The sequence below is a fragment of the Branchiostoma belcheri genome, unplaced genomic scaffold (genome assembly GCF_001625305.1).
Source record: "Branchiostoma belcheri isolate BF01 breed outbred unplaced genomic scaffold, Haploidv18h27 scaffold27, whole genome shotgun sequence".
Lineage (NCBI taxonomy): Eukaryota > Metazoa > Chordata > Leptocardii > Amphioxiformes > Branchiostomatidae > Branchiostoma > Branchiostoma belcheri.
Genome location: NW_017803876.1, coordinates 68,488 through 82,661, shown reverse-complemented (window position 1 = coordinate 82,661; position 14,174 = coordinate 68,488). Strand labels below are relative to the sequence as shown.

The following is a 14,174-nucleotide window of genomic DNA, read 5'->3' as shown; positions in this document are numbered from 1 at the left end:
TTTGCCGTGCAGGCAAACTGGACCCTCTATGGCCGGCCAACTCCTCTGGCCAATGATTTCCCCCTTTGCCGATTTCTACTATTTATTCAGCCTGCAAAGGAGTCTGGTAGAGACTACCCTCTACCTAGTGAAAAGCCTGAGGAGCCAGGCTATGGGTAACTATGCGCCCGCGGACTGCCAGCGAACCCATGCCCGCAGTAGCCAACTGAAAGTCTGCAGTGCTAGACTATTGCTAACTACGCTATCATGCGACCGAGGACTGCAACCGAACCCACGCCCGCCCGGTAGCCAAGTAAAAGCCTGGGGTGCGAGACTACTGCTAAGTACTTTATCATGCACCCGCGAACCCACGTCCGTCCGATAGCCAAGTAAAAGCCTGGGGTGCGAGACTATCGCTAAGTACTTTATCATGCGCCCGCGAACCCACGCCCGCAGTGACCCCCGTCCGCCCGCCTGTTGACTCACGTCACGCTCGAGTGCGTGCCAGGCTCGGCTGACGCTCCCTCCAGTCAACCAACCACTCATCCCTGCAAGATCACGGGCGACGGTCACGTCCAGCGGTGGGCTGCTACCTGGCTAGCTAGAGCGTTCTGCCTTCGGCCTAATCGTCTTGGACTTAAAGCCACTAAGCCGTTAGTTATCTTAGCGTTATTAGAGTGCACACTGCACTGAAGGAAGGCTTGCAGTCGTACTGCGCATGCTGAGAGCTCGATCGAGAGCTCGTTGAGGTGAGGTCGACGCCCACAACCGCCGAACAAGTCGCACGTACGGGGCAACCCTAACATCCAGCTCCACCGTGCCTGGCAGGAGGACGTCGGTTCTACCTGTCAAACGGACCAACGCCTGTGCAAGTCGTTCATCACGGCATCCGTTTACGCACCTTGGAGCCTCCCTTTCCTTGGCGCTTAATTCCTTGGGGAGAGAAGATGCCGGGTGGCTTGTCTGTGCCTACGCATCAAACGACGTCCTGAGAGTTCTCACAAACGGATTACGTCGACAGAGGTTTTTTTTTTCACTCACAGCGCTTGTTACTACTACCTGATCGCCGTCGGTGTATGAAAGGGAGGGTTTCTCGACAGGTGTGCTGGGGAGACAGGTAGAAGCGGTTCCAATCAATGCGCCACGTCTCTCTCTCTCTCTTGCGGAGAGAGTGTATGTGTATGGCTTGTGTAGTCAACGAACGTCAAATCTCGCCACAAAGAGCCTCTTGATAACACAGCGACGGCTCTCAGATCAGATCAGAAGACCGCTGAACAGTCTGGATTTGTAATTATACGGTTTGTCAAAGAAAACGCTTGCTCTGTATAGCTGGCTTTGTTGTTCTGTGCTCTGTCGATCGGGTGCGGCACTGCTGTTACTGTATGTATAACTGAACAAGAACCGAACCTGGCGGATATTTCGGGAGGAGATACTGAGGCACAGCCGGAGCAAAGTGATAACCACAGTCCGTGTGCGAACGTGGCAGACGACGCACAGGACCAAGACCAGGAGGACATGTTGCTGGAGTCTCTGTCCATACAGGATGGGCCTGAGGGAAGTGAGTATCAAAAACAGACATGTTTTATGATATCTCTAACGTGTGTTATCAGTGGGACCATGTCCGTATTCTGGACTCTATATCAAACATTGAATCATCTAAGTACATTGTCCATATGTTTGCCCTGATGAGTTTTTTTAGAGAGGGGACCAGGGGTGTTGGTTTGGATGTGCTGTAGTCGTCTTAATTTTGTCCTACGCTCGATCGTCTGTTCCTGATTGGTATTTTATCGTCGTCCCGACATCATAACAGTTTACATACAACATCCTGTTGCGAGGATTGTCTAGTTAGGTAGAACGGCCTGGCCGGTAGATCGATAATATAACTCCACAACTCGAATATTTTCGTCGCCTCCACACAAATAGTTATTTAAAAGGCAGGCGGACCAGCGTGAAGCCTCGCGCAATTTGTATGAAAACCCCGGCGTGGCTCTGCAAGACTTGGCGCGTTGCATGAATGTGAATTATGGACGTGTAGGTGGAGGTTTGGGCCTTAGCTGGTGGGCTGAAGCATTCACAGTAATTGGCGCCTGTTTGTCATCTGGGGACGATCCAGTCACAGTGGAAGCCAGAGCAGGGTATGTGAGGTCGACTCACTACATGTAACCTTTGTGAATCGGACATTTGAGAGGATATCGGTGTTTTCAAGCAACTTAATATGATTTTGGAAACGGTCAGACGTTTCAGGTAGCATCCACTACCTTTCGTCAGTGACACTGGAGAGTTGTCAGAAAAGCCGAAACGTCTGATCGTTTCCAAAGTATATGTATTATATGAATCATATCCAGAGTAACTGTTTTTTTGGCGTGTCTTATTACCTGGATGTCTAACCTTCACCGACGTACTAGTATATCGGTGTTTTCTTTCCTGTGGTCATCGCAATGCTGGGATCCACGATCAAAATATTTGCACGGCTTCTCCGATGTCTGCTTTATATGTTGTAAGACGTGTACTATTACATGCATGATTGATGGATGGATTGATTGAGTGTTGTTGTTGCTTGTTTACCATCCTAGTTTGCTTGCTGTCTATCTGTGTGAAGGTCTTTTTGACATTTCTGTAGAGGGGGGGTGTCTACTAATGACAGTAAATTGGTCGTTTTCCGTGGACTGCCCGCGGCCTTTTTGCCGAGGAACAGGTAAAGATCACCTGGTGGATGCTAGGCGATTCTTTTATTGCTACCTCGGGACCAATTAACGTTATATCGATCTCGTAAGCATACGTGAGTCGCTGTTTACGTTCTCGGTGCTTTAGGGGTCCGTATCGTGTGGTTTGGTTTAGGCATGTGGGAAGGAGGGCGATTAGCGTACACACACGTCTTCTGATCCGTGTTTGGGCCGCATATCTCCGAACCTAAGGAGCTTATCTTGCTCGGAAGATTTCGTGCCTGGCGCGGGATCTACAAAGACTTGAAACAGTCTGTGGCGTGCGCTCCCTCCTCATGCATTTCTTTATTAAGAGCGATTGTGCGAGTACATAGCCATTGTGCGCGTTTTGGATGTCGGGGGAGCAGGCGCTTTGAACAAGACAACGGCACGGAACGCAAACAATGCGGTATCCACTTTCCCCATTGTAAACTATCTGGTGCCCGAGTTACTTATTAAGGGTAATGACCAGCCCGCGGCGATGCAAACACCAAGACGACTGTTTTGCCGGGTTTTCCGTGATGAATTGTTTTTAAAGTCTCGGCCAAACACGACTCTTGACACGGCGATCATTTGTAGTCTTGTAGCTGTTCGGATTAATAGCTGAACAATGCCAGCATCTCGATATTTTCCGTCGAGTCCGATGAATGTATTAATACTCTTAAGTCTAAGAAGTGCGGTATGCGGCGTTTATTACAGTGCTCCTAGCTGTTTCTGTAATAAATGATCCTCCCAATTGCCGGGTAGGTCTTCATTAGCACCTCTCGGAGTCAATAAATAACGGAGTTACCGTGTGTGACGCCTGAAAATAGACCAGGACGTGCTCAACCCGGTATTACCAGGCACGTCCGGATCACGAGAGATGATGAAGGACTTTATTGCACGACAATATTGTACAAGTTACAATGTATGGCAACAACTCTTGAACATAGTAAAAAATAAGGTATTGAGAAAAATGTAATTACTAAAACAACAAGGGCCAGTATGATATAACGTTACAATCAAATGGGGCTAGTCATGATTTTCGCCGGTATTTTTATTCCAATAACAAAGCAGTCTTGTATATGTAACATTAACGGGAGGGGTCCTAATTCCGACCTATGTTCCATGCAAACGCACATGCCTTTGGTAATGGTTTGTCTGACCAAAAACTCGCTCAACACGAGCTTTGATATTTACAGATAAAGATAACAACGCTTAAAGCTAAAGAGCTGTGTATTTTACTTCAGGTCAGCGCCTTGCACCCAAGCGTAAGGGTTCGCGAAACTTACGGCAGGTTTTTCGTCATTCTGCCGATGGAACGTTCTATCGCAAAAGGGGTGCCCTAACTTCCGACCTAGTATTTAACAAAGGTCAATCTGAGGGGAGGGCTTAGTATTTAAAATACACAAGTTTTGACTAAAACAATCTACAACTATTTTTCTGTCCCAAACAAGTCGTCTTTTTACCATTACGCGACTGGCTCCAAAGCGGCTGTTTCAAAATCAAAGCTGCGTTTTTTGACACGCTCGTCAACCCCCGAACAAGCGTCGAATTCACACAGATTTTTCACTCGTCTGTTATCGGAGCGTCGGAACTGGAACAAACTTTGTGAGATTACCGATATCAACACAGAAACTTTGTCCATTCTTGTGGTTATTGATAGGCACGTGCTCCCATGCATAACGCCGCGACAAGGATTTTTCAAACTAGTACGGAATTAGGGGTAGGTCGGAATTAGGACACCCCCCGTTACTATATAGTTTTGCATTGTGGGAGTTATTGCGTTTAAAGATATATTCAAGCATCGAATCTCTTGAAATCTGTTGTACTTGACTTGAGAATGTGAATATCTAGAGAAAGTATTAAAACGTAGAATGATTCGAACGAGTTTCGCTTGTGTCTCTTTCGAAAATTCGAATACCAGGTTCGGACGTTCGAATCGACGTTGTTGCAATTTTTTTGTTGTTTACGGACACCAAAACGTCTGGCACGTTTCCCATTGAAATGTCTTATGATTTTGTTCGATTTGACCGTGAAAATCGGATTTATATAATAGTGATCGATGAATCAATGAAACTCCCAGCCAGGCATTATCAGCTGGTTGATGTTCTATATGCGATTGAACTGTTTACTGACGGGACGAGGGTTTTCTAGGACGATATCGCGACTGTTTGTCGAGCACACAAGACTTGAGCACCCAGTGAGTCCCCCCTAAGGCCACACCATGTAAATTTTATTGCTGACGTCCTTTGGAGACCCTAAATCTAATGCGAGAGGGCGAAAAAAAAACAAGAAGGGCCCTAAAAAACAAGATGCCTAGATAAGAAATATTGCACTGCTGACAGGACCGTCCTGTCTGTTAATCGTTCCAAAAACGGCACTATTGACAGGATTTTTTTCAGTGCCATTTTTTTTTTTTTTTTCATTTTTGTTTCCATTTTTTAACCAGGCACAGGCTTTCGGCGTTACGGGTTTCACATCAATCTGACGATTTGCGGCACTGTCGTGACTCTTTGGTCATAGTTACAGGAAGCGGAATTTCTTGTTTTTTTTTCTAGGAACAGGCCAAAATCAATGCGCGCGCGGACGTCATCCATAAAATTTACTTGGTGTGGCCTAATCACGCCGAGGGTTGGGATGAGATTGTATTCTCCCGAAGAAGCAGAGGTTTAGGCTTTGGCTTATTGTTGACGTGAGTATCGGGCTTTCTTTTTGTACTGATGTCTTGTCTTTGGTAACTGCCTGGCAAATGGATACTGCCTGGCAAATATGATATCGTCTTTGCAGCCATCAAAACATCTGCTTGGAGATGGATGAATGACCTTGATTGTACGTCTATGTTCTTACAAACTATGTACGGGTCATGTATAAAGCACAATGATATCTCACGCAGTGTTCCACACTAGTATGTGTATAAACGTACAATAAAGGTCATCGATACAGCTATTAAGTACCTAATACCAGCCCAGAAGAGAACAAGAAATAGCCATGCATTCAAGTACCAGAGTTATCAACCAAGGATTGAGGTGTTCAAGAATTCATTCTTTCCTAGAACTATCGCAGAGTGGAACTCACTGTCACCAAGTACAGTAGGGGCATTGTCAATAGATAGCTTTAAACAATGTCTAGAGCTAGAAGTTCAAGGGTTAGGTGTAACAAGTCGATCGGTGTAATATAGCCAGCTGCCGCCGCGCCGCGTGCCTGCGAAGCTGGTGTGTTACGCCGAAAGTCGGTTATACCGGCTATACAGATACAGATGTACGGGTCATGTATAAAGCACAATGATATCTCACGCAGTGTTCCACACTAGTATATATAGTGTGATGTCCGTAAATTTTGTATAGAGAGATATCTATTAATGTGATTCTTTATTGACTCGACAAAAGTACAGGGACTTCCGTATGGTCTACTACAACTGAGATCGAACAAAGCGAAATAACGTCATGCTACTCACATAATAACATATGTGTGCGGCAAACTACACAAAGAATATACTAGTATATGAAAGTTTATTGCAAATCCATGCCTGAGAGCTAATTGCCAGAACATGATAAAATAATAAACAGTAAAAATGATAACAGGTAATGCTAATGCTACTTTTGATAAAATTATTGTTGGGTTTGATTTCTTTTTTGTATGCAGTGGAGTATGAAATGTCAGTGGCAACATTAGATGTTTACGGAGATGTGGAGTTGGGTCCTATGTGTAAACAAGAGTTCAATGACCTATAGGATACAAAGGGGCTTGTCTTGTGTTGAAACCGCCGAAACCGCCCTACTCAATACAGCACGTGTCGACTCACGTTTTCGCCCGGTGGATAAGAGAGGGACGGAAGAAGTATCGATGTGTGTATATATTTGAGGCCGTCACGGCCGGGTTGGGTGACAATCGTACCACCCACAGAATTGGGTCAATCGTATTGGCAATGTCCACAGTCACGTGGAGGCCTGGTTCACTACAGGGCGAGACCACAGAATGACAACAAGCTGTTCTCCTTTCGTCCTTGATCCTTCCAAGTTTCACACAAACAATTTTTTTTCTTTCCATGGCTGTGAGACACGTATACCACAAAACACACTCTTACATGACTTTTGCTTTCATATAACTTTCATAGGGAGAGTTCACTGTCTTCACTACGGGCCGCGTCAGAATGACAACAAGCTTCTTTCGTCCTTGATCTTTCCTTGAAGTTCCAAACAGACAACCAGCCTCTTTCCTTCCCATGACCTTAATGTGATAAATCACGCTCGTATAACTTTTACTTTCATATCTTTGAAATACATATTCTTTTACTGTTGTTACTTCTGTCCTTGATAGCCTACTCAGTAGCCACGTCGATGAAGGTTAGACATCCAGGTAACAAGATATCAAAGTAACAGTTACTTCAGATTTGATTCAGAGTTCCGTTGGTGTCAACTCCGAGGTCGTGTCTTGGCCTTGTACCCGACAGGTTCCCCTGGCCTTGTAAGCTGTGTACGCGTTATGCATCATGCATGTCAATGGGGATCTTTGAAAGGGCGGCAATCCCATTGTACGAATTGTGGTAGACAAACAGGATTAAGCATCTTCTTCATCGTCAGAAACTTTGAAACTTTATTCGGTCCACCGCTATAGCCTAGGTGCCATCCGATTTACGGCTACCCCGAAATTAAGGAGGACATTGTACAAGCCTTATATAGGCTTCTTTCCTCCTCCTGTACACCTCCTCCTGAGTGTTTTTTTTTTATTTCTTTGTTTTGCATTTGTTGATTAATGTTTTATTTGTGCAAATAGATAAATAAAATCATGATACCACAGATATCTCCTGCTGTGCCGGCAGGTATACCTGTACCTGTGCCAACTTCGGAATCCGGCAGATGTGCAGATGTTGCATCTGGCTAATCTTCAAGCAGATCTTTCGGTAGCCAAGACAGTATTCAATAGCCGAGGCGGTATCCAATACTCAAGGCAGTAGCCAATATTGGCTACCGAAGCCTTCGATATAATTATAATCTATTGGATACTGTATTACCTATCGGATACTATCCACCCATTATCTTGGTTACCGAAAAATCTCATTATCATTTGGCCTCCGATTTAGTTTAATGTTTTTTGTCGTCGATTATAAATTCTCATGGAACATTTAGCCAGTTAGTAGCAGAGTTGGTCTTTTTGTACCAGAGACGATGGGGGAGGGGCAACCTTTACCACAAATTAAGTCGCGCACTCTTACACTTAATTGTTCTTTACATTCTTTTCATCAAGTCGATAACTGATCCATTTGGGACAAGGAGAGCAATTTTGGCAGCCTTCGCAGCCTTCGGTTTTGGCACATACTCACACCGTCGCTCCCAATAGTGTCTTTAACACAACTTCGGTTCTGTTTTCGAGATGACCTTTTAGTATCGGAAGGGCGTGAACTGCTTCGTTTGTTTTGAACTCATCGTCCTTTTCCTGTTGTTTGTACCACGTGAGTCCTATACTAGACTAATTAGAGGTCCCCTATTCTCCAAGGATACACAACCGAAGTGGTTCATTACAGAAATGCTGGCGCTAATGATTCGGTGCTCTCCAAATAACCTCTAAGCAGATGTCTGGCGGCAAAAGCGTTACGCTTTAGAACTGCATGGCCATCTACATGTAGAGAGAGTCCTCGGTCGTCCAGGGTGGGAAATGGTAACTGTCTGGCCAATGGATACTGCCTGGCCAATTTGATATTGTCTTTGCAGCTACCTAAAAATCTGCTTGGAGATTACTCTCAAATTTGCTGTATTTTTGACGTATCTTTATTAGGCGTTTTATCGGTTTTTTTTTGTGTACTGGTATCTTTTTTTCGCAAGCCAAAGTTCAGATGGCGTAATGGATATTGTCTTGTCAATTTGATACTGTCTTGAAGCCACCAAAAGATCCTCTTGGACATAACTCTCCAATAAGAGGTTCAGGCTTCGGTGCATTTTTGACGTGTTTTTATTAGACGTTTTTATTTGTACTAGTATCTTTTTTTCCACCAGTCAAACTTTGGATGGTGTATTGGATATTTCCTAGATCTACTAATGTATAATTCATTCTTACATTACTCAATCCGTCTATACAACAGCCAAATGAAGGCTTAGTGCCTCTGTGTATAATGTAAGTGTTTGTGATGTCTCTAATGTACTTTTGCTAAGTTGACTCGTGTTTACTTTTTGTTAGGTCAACACAATTCAGTTGTACCATGTACTACTGCTATGTTGATTTTTATGAATAAAGTTAAAGTTAATGATAAAGTCTTGTCTTGTCAATTTGATGCTGTCTTGCAGCCACCAGAAGAAAAGGTCTGCTTGGAGATTCAACTTCCCCGGACATGTAACCCCAAGTAACCCCACCCCTCTCTTCTGGGAACCCATGAGTGCTCCGTCCTTGTTTACCGGTAACCCGTATCCACAGCCATTACTACAACTTTGAAAAACATCAACAAAAACACGAGTAAAGGCGGATGTATTGGTTACCTGTGGGACGGGAGACGGTTACATAAGACAGCGGTGCCCCCAGACTAATCCACACTCGCCACGAGGTACGGGCAAGCTGCGCCGACCTGACATAAGGTGTGACTGGGTATCGTCAGGTAAGACGAGGGTTGTCGGGGCAAATATCTCTAATTTTTTTGTCTATCTTAACACGAAAAAGCTGGAGTCAGTGACGTGCATGTCCCCATTAACGATTAAGAAGGCCGGGTTGGGTTGCCGTGCCAGCTTGGCGCGTTTTGACATCATTGGATGTTGTGTGTACATCTCCGTAAACAAAGAGGTGGAGCTCCGGTTTCCTGCGCCTCAAAAGCTGCCAGCGAGCTGCCACTTGCTCCAGTTTCCACTGGACCCTTTCAGAGGAGCGTTCAGGGATTGTATCGGCTGGGTCGGCGGCACTTGGCCCCCGTGTTTTAACGTTCCCGGTGAAAAAAAAGAAAAGGTGGCGACCAGGAGCACAATGGCTCGTCGGTACGGATTGCCGCAGCAGAGGAGGCTGTTTGTTCCAGGAGGAGGACCTGGAAGAAGGGGTAGGATGAATTGCTGCTAGCTTTCTTTCTTTCTTTCTGTCTTTAATTTTGAGGCAGCCGCCTTCAACCAGCTGAAGATTCTGCTGCCTTTTTGTGGCTAATACGAGATCATGGGGTTCGCCAGGCCTTCATCTAGGAAAGTCGTGTCAAGTGCCTTTCCCAAGGGTACAAGATCGGTGACATGGCAGGGTTCGAACCCGGGACCTCTTGGTTCCGAGCCGAACGCTCTGCCGTTACCGCGGCCACACGACTCCTACTTTTGAAAACTACTAGATTTGTACGTATCTTGAGGTTCTCATTGTTTCCGTACCGCCAGTGGGGAGCCCCGTTTTGTGTGTGTAACCGTTCATTCGTCGGCACACAAACACACTCCCGATGTGACGGGTAGGATGAGCGACAGCTAGCTTCTCCTACTTAAAAAAACTTCTAGATTTGTACATATCTTGTGGTTCTCCATGTTCTCATTGTTTCCGTACCGCCAGTGGGGCAGTCCCAGTTTTGTGTGTGTAACCGTTCATTTGCTGTCGGCACACAAACACACTCATGTGTGACAGGTAGGATGGTCTACAGCTAGCTTCTCCTACTTTCGAAAACTACTGGATTTTTAAGGAAGGTGTCTTGATGTTGCTGATTGTGATCGTTTCCGTACCGCCAGTGGGGGAGCCCCAGTTTGTGTGCAAAATCGTTCGTTTACTGTCGGCACACAAACACGTACCTCATGTGACGGCCGCGTCTCGGGCAGCAGTCGTGCGCGGAGCCTCGAGCTCCGAGACGAACCTTCTGCTGTTCTTTTCTCCCGTGTGTTTGTTAGCTGTACAAATACGCCTCGTCTACTGTACTGACGGTTTGTGTGTGTCCGCGGCCGTCTGTTGGTCTGCTGGTTTGTTTCCTTTTCACCGCTGCTAAAGTTCTTGAGTTAAGACCTTGTAATCGGCTTGTATGTAAGGGTCTGTATGAAACGGGTTAGGGCAAGAATCACGTCCACGGGTATAGTGTGTGGTAGTGCCGCCTTTTGGGGAGGCGTAATCACCAAGCAGATCTTTTGGTGGCTGCAAGACACTATCAAATTGGCAGGGCAGTAAAAAAAAAGACGCAGGGCGTAAAAAAAAGACGCCAGTACAAGAAAGGAAGCCCGAAAAAAGGCCTGACACTTCAAAAAATAAGCCGAAGTGTACACGTCTGCTTGGAGAGTACTGTACTTGAATTGAGTAGGCGAGGGACTGATTACGCGGTATGGCGTGTTTCTTCAGCCCGTCGTAATGGGGCATTAAAGAAAATATTACGCCGGGTTGTTTCTGTTGCCAGGTGTACGGACCATAGCGGGCAGGCTGGATGGAATGCAGGTGAATAAACTAGACCAAACAGACCTTACGACGGGAACTATAGGCACTAATCCTAGAATAAAGGGTCACCAAACTTAATCTGGCCGAGGAAAATGATGTCTCAATAGAGTCCTTCTCTTCTTGCCTTATTTGGATCGAAACGACACAATTACGGTAGGTATATTGATGTTTCCCGATGCCCCCTTTGTATTTGTATTCCCCCTAAGTTTGTTGCCGCTTCAAGAGAACCAAAACGTCGCAACACGGCCATCTAATAGCATTAGCGCGCGTAGATTGCGTCTCTGAAGTCAGTTTTTCTCCGTTCTTTACACTGCCGCCTGTTTCGTCTCAGGCAAGTTTTAATATGGATCTCTAAGCCTTCAGTACAGTAGTACCTGTTCTTTATAACGGCCAATAATTGTCTGTGGCCGTGCAAGTAGAATTCCCCCCCCCCTCTCTCAGAATAAACGTTGGCAACGTATAGATATAGGCACTGCCAACATTTCTTGACAACAGTTTCCTTGGACTGATGGTAAGCTAAGGCGGTCTGTTTTCGTTCTAAATGGCCCGGCGTGAATCTTATTGGGGTGCGCGGCTGAGACGAGCCGGGTGGTGGCAGTGAGTTGTGAGTTCGCGGTCGGCTGAGTGAGTGAGGGGGTGAGTGCATGGCGACGGGGCGCCAAATGTGTGCGCGGGTGAGTCCGGTGCCACACCTAGGTCGGTCGGTTGCAGCGCTAGCGGTGCGAAAAATTATAAAGCTTCAGCGTCCTCAGAATGGATAGCCTGGATGCCAGACTATGTCCAGGGCCAATGCAAAGGCCAACCCCCAATTAGTTTGGCCCTGGAACTGAGCAGCTAGGCTATATACTAGTCTTGGCAACAGTCTGGCACCCAGGCTAGGTTTGGAGCCGAGGATCTAGCCTGAATATTGGCCTGGGAACAGTCTGGCACCCAGGCTAGCCATGGAGCCCAGAATCTAGTCTATGTACTGACCTTGAAACAGTCTGGCATCCAGGCTTAGTAGCTACTGGCACCCAGGCTAGCCGAGGAGCTAGCCTGTTGACTGACCCTGACAACAGTCTGGCACCCAGGCTACCTCATGTATTAGACTATACGGGACCTCCTAGAGTCCTCACTACGGCCCCGGAGCCGATCAGCTAGCCTGTAGCCTGGCAGAGGAGCAGGTTGCTAGCTGTTCTCCATTACTAGAACGTTGTAAATCTCAGTGTGTGTGTGTTTGACCATCGCTAATGTCTTCTCCTCCCCCCACAGACAGCATGCCGGGCCGGCGTAACCATGGTGCGTTACAGCACACTAGGCCCGAGACCCACAGCACTCTAGGCCCAAAGTTATCTAGTGTAATACCCTTTGGGGATGGTGTGCCGTGGGCCTGGCATCCAGGCTACTAAAAAAACAGTTCTCCTCACCTCCCCCCACAGGGAGCTAGCCGTTCTCCATTCGTAATATAGAACGTTGTAAATCTCAGTGTGAATAGCAAAGTTCTTTGGTCACAACCATTTATTTTTTCACTAGCCGACGTTTCGATGACCGTCTGTCATCTTCATCAGGGCAATTCTGACTGGTTTACTGTGCACTGACACTAGATGTTACTTGGTGCATAGTGCAGTCAGAATTGCCCTGATGAAGATGACAGACGGTCATCGAAACGTCGGCTAGTGAAAAAATGAATGGTTGTGACCAAAGAACTTTGCTATTCATTCGTTTACAAACCTGATGAAATTATTTGCGGAAATCTCAGTGTGTTTGACCACATCACCTATGTCTTCTCCTCCCCACACAGAGAGCATGCCTGGCCGGCGGAACGGCGTGGCGGTGCAGGAGCCGTCCGGGGACCAGCTGCAGGCCGGAGGCGGTGGCGTGGGCCGGAGGGGCCGGCGACCCTCCGGGGTGAAGTTCTCGGCCCCCGTGATGTTCCAGGAGAGCGTTCAGTCCGGCGACTTCCGCGGGATCGTCGAGGCCGGCGCGCTGCTCAGACGGAAGAGCGTGGACGTCCAGGTCAACGCCATCAACCAAGCAGGTAAGGCATTATTTATCCTAGGCCACACCAAGTCATTTTATTTATTCATTTTATTTATTGTTTGATTCAGGCAGAGCCCATAGACAACATAGACAACACAAAATACATAAATTTAAAAATACAATGTCTAGAATAAAAAAAGCTGAGCGAGAGCCTATTAAGGTCTGCTTAATTACCAACTGGCAGTATCGACGCCAGAACTGACTTCTGGGGAAGGCATCAGAGCGTAAAAGCAGACTGATGGTGTCGTTACGCGACGCCAGGAGGCGAGCCGCAAAAGAGTGCGTCAGCTTTCGCCTCCTGGCGTCGAAGGTGTCGACACCCAACTGGGCAAAGAACAGGCTGTTACTAGTGGAGCGAGGCTGAGACATAATGATTTTGAAAGCATCATGGTAAGCAACTCGCAGCCTCTGCAACACACCTGCGCTATGATTGTTGGTTTTTGATTGATTGATTTATGATTGATTTATGGATGACGTCCTCTGGAGACCCTAAATCTCATGCGAGAGCGAAAAAAAACAAGAAGGGCCGAAGAACAAGATGCTTAGATTTGAAATATACTAAGGGACGACAAATGTGAGGACACTAACCGTTGTTTTTATTTATTTTATTAAACGTTATTCATTTATTTCAGCTTTTAATGTAAAAGCTTTCGTTGCAAATTCATGCCCGATGGCTGATCGCAAGAACATGATGTGTTACAACTATGTAACTGGACAGGCGATACAGGACTAAGAATTTCTCTTAGTCTAAGCCCCTGTCCTAAATAAAAACATATGATAGGAATACTAAGTACAATAAGACAACACAAGAATGATTCAAGGAGTTTCACGCTAGCGCTTGCCACGGTACTTACAGTAATGCTGATTGTCAATTTAAAACACAATTCACACGTGTTATGTACTACAGCCTCTGCCTTTCAGCTAGCAGATTCTAAACATAGTTGTCAGCACCATAATTGGTAAAGTAATGGGTTCAAGTCCTGACAATTTACCCGATCACGAATCTTCACAGTCAAACGCTGTAATTACGATGACACAGCTCTTTTTGGCAGGACTAACTGATCACAAATGTGCAAAGAATCATCTGACTTTGAAGCCTCCCTACGGCTTTGAAAATGTCCAGACTTTCGGCAGTCT

The 14,174-nt window shown here is 46.2% G+C and overlaps 1 protein-coding gene across 5 annotated transcripts in view; it reads left to right on the top strand.

Moving 5' to 3' along the window:
- The window catches only part of LOC109472304 (protein phosphatase 1 regulatory subunit 12B-like), a 79,001-nt gene that overhangs the window by 15,839 nt on the left and 48,988 nt on the right, over positions 1 to 14,174 (top strand). For 2 of the 5 annotated variants that reach the window (XR_002140359.1, XM_019771983.1), the window contains exons 1-2: positions 9,404 to 9,675; positions 12,799 to 13,035. Coding sequence is in view for 4 of the 5 variants with exons in the window: in XM_019771983.1 (XP_019627542.1) it covers positions 9,606 to 9,675; positions 12,799 to 13,035 (307 nt within the window). In the remaining variant the exon portion in view is untranslated. Of the gene's footprint in view, positions 1 to 9,399; positions 9,676 to 12,798; positions 13,036 to 14,174 lie in introns of those variants that run through there. The other 3 variants (XM_019771985.1, XM_019771984.1, XM_019771986.1) reach the window with 3 other exon arrangements.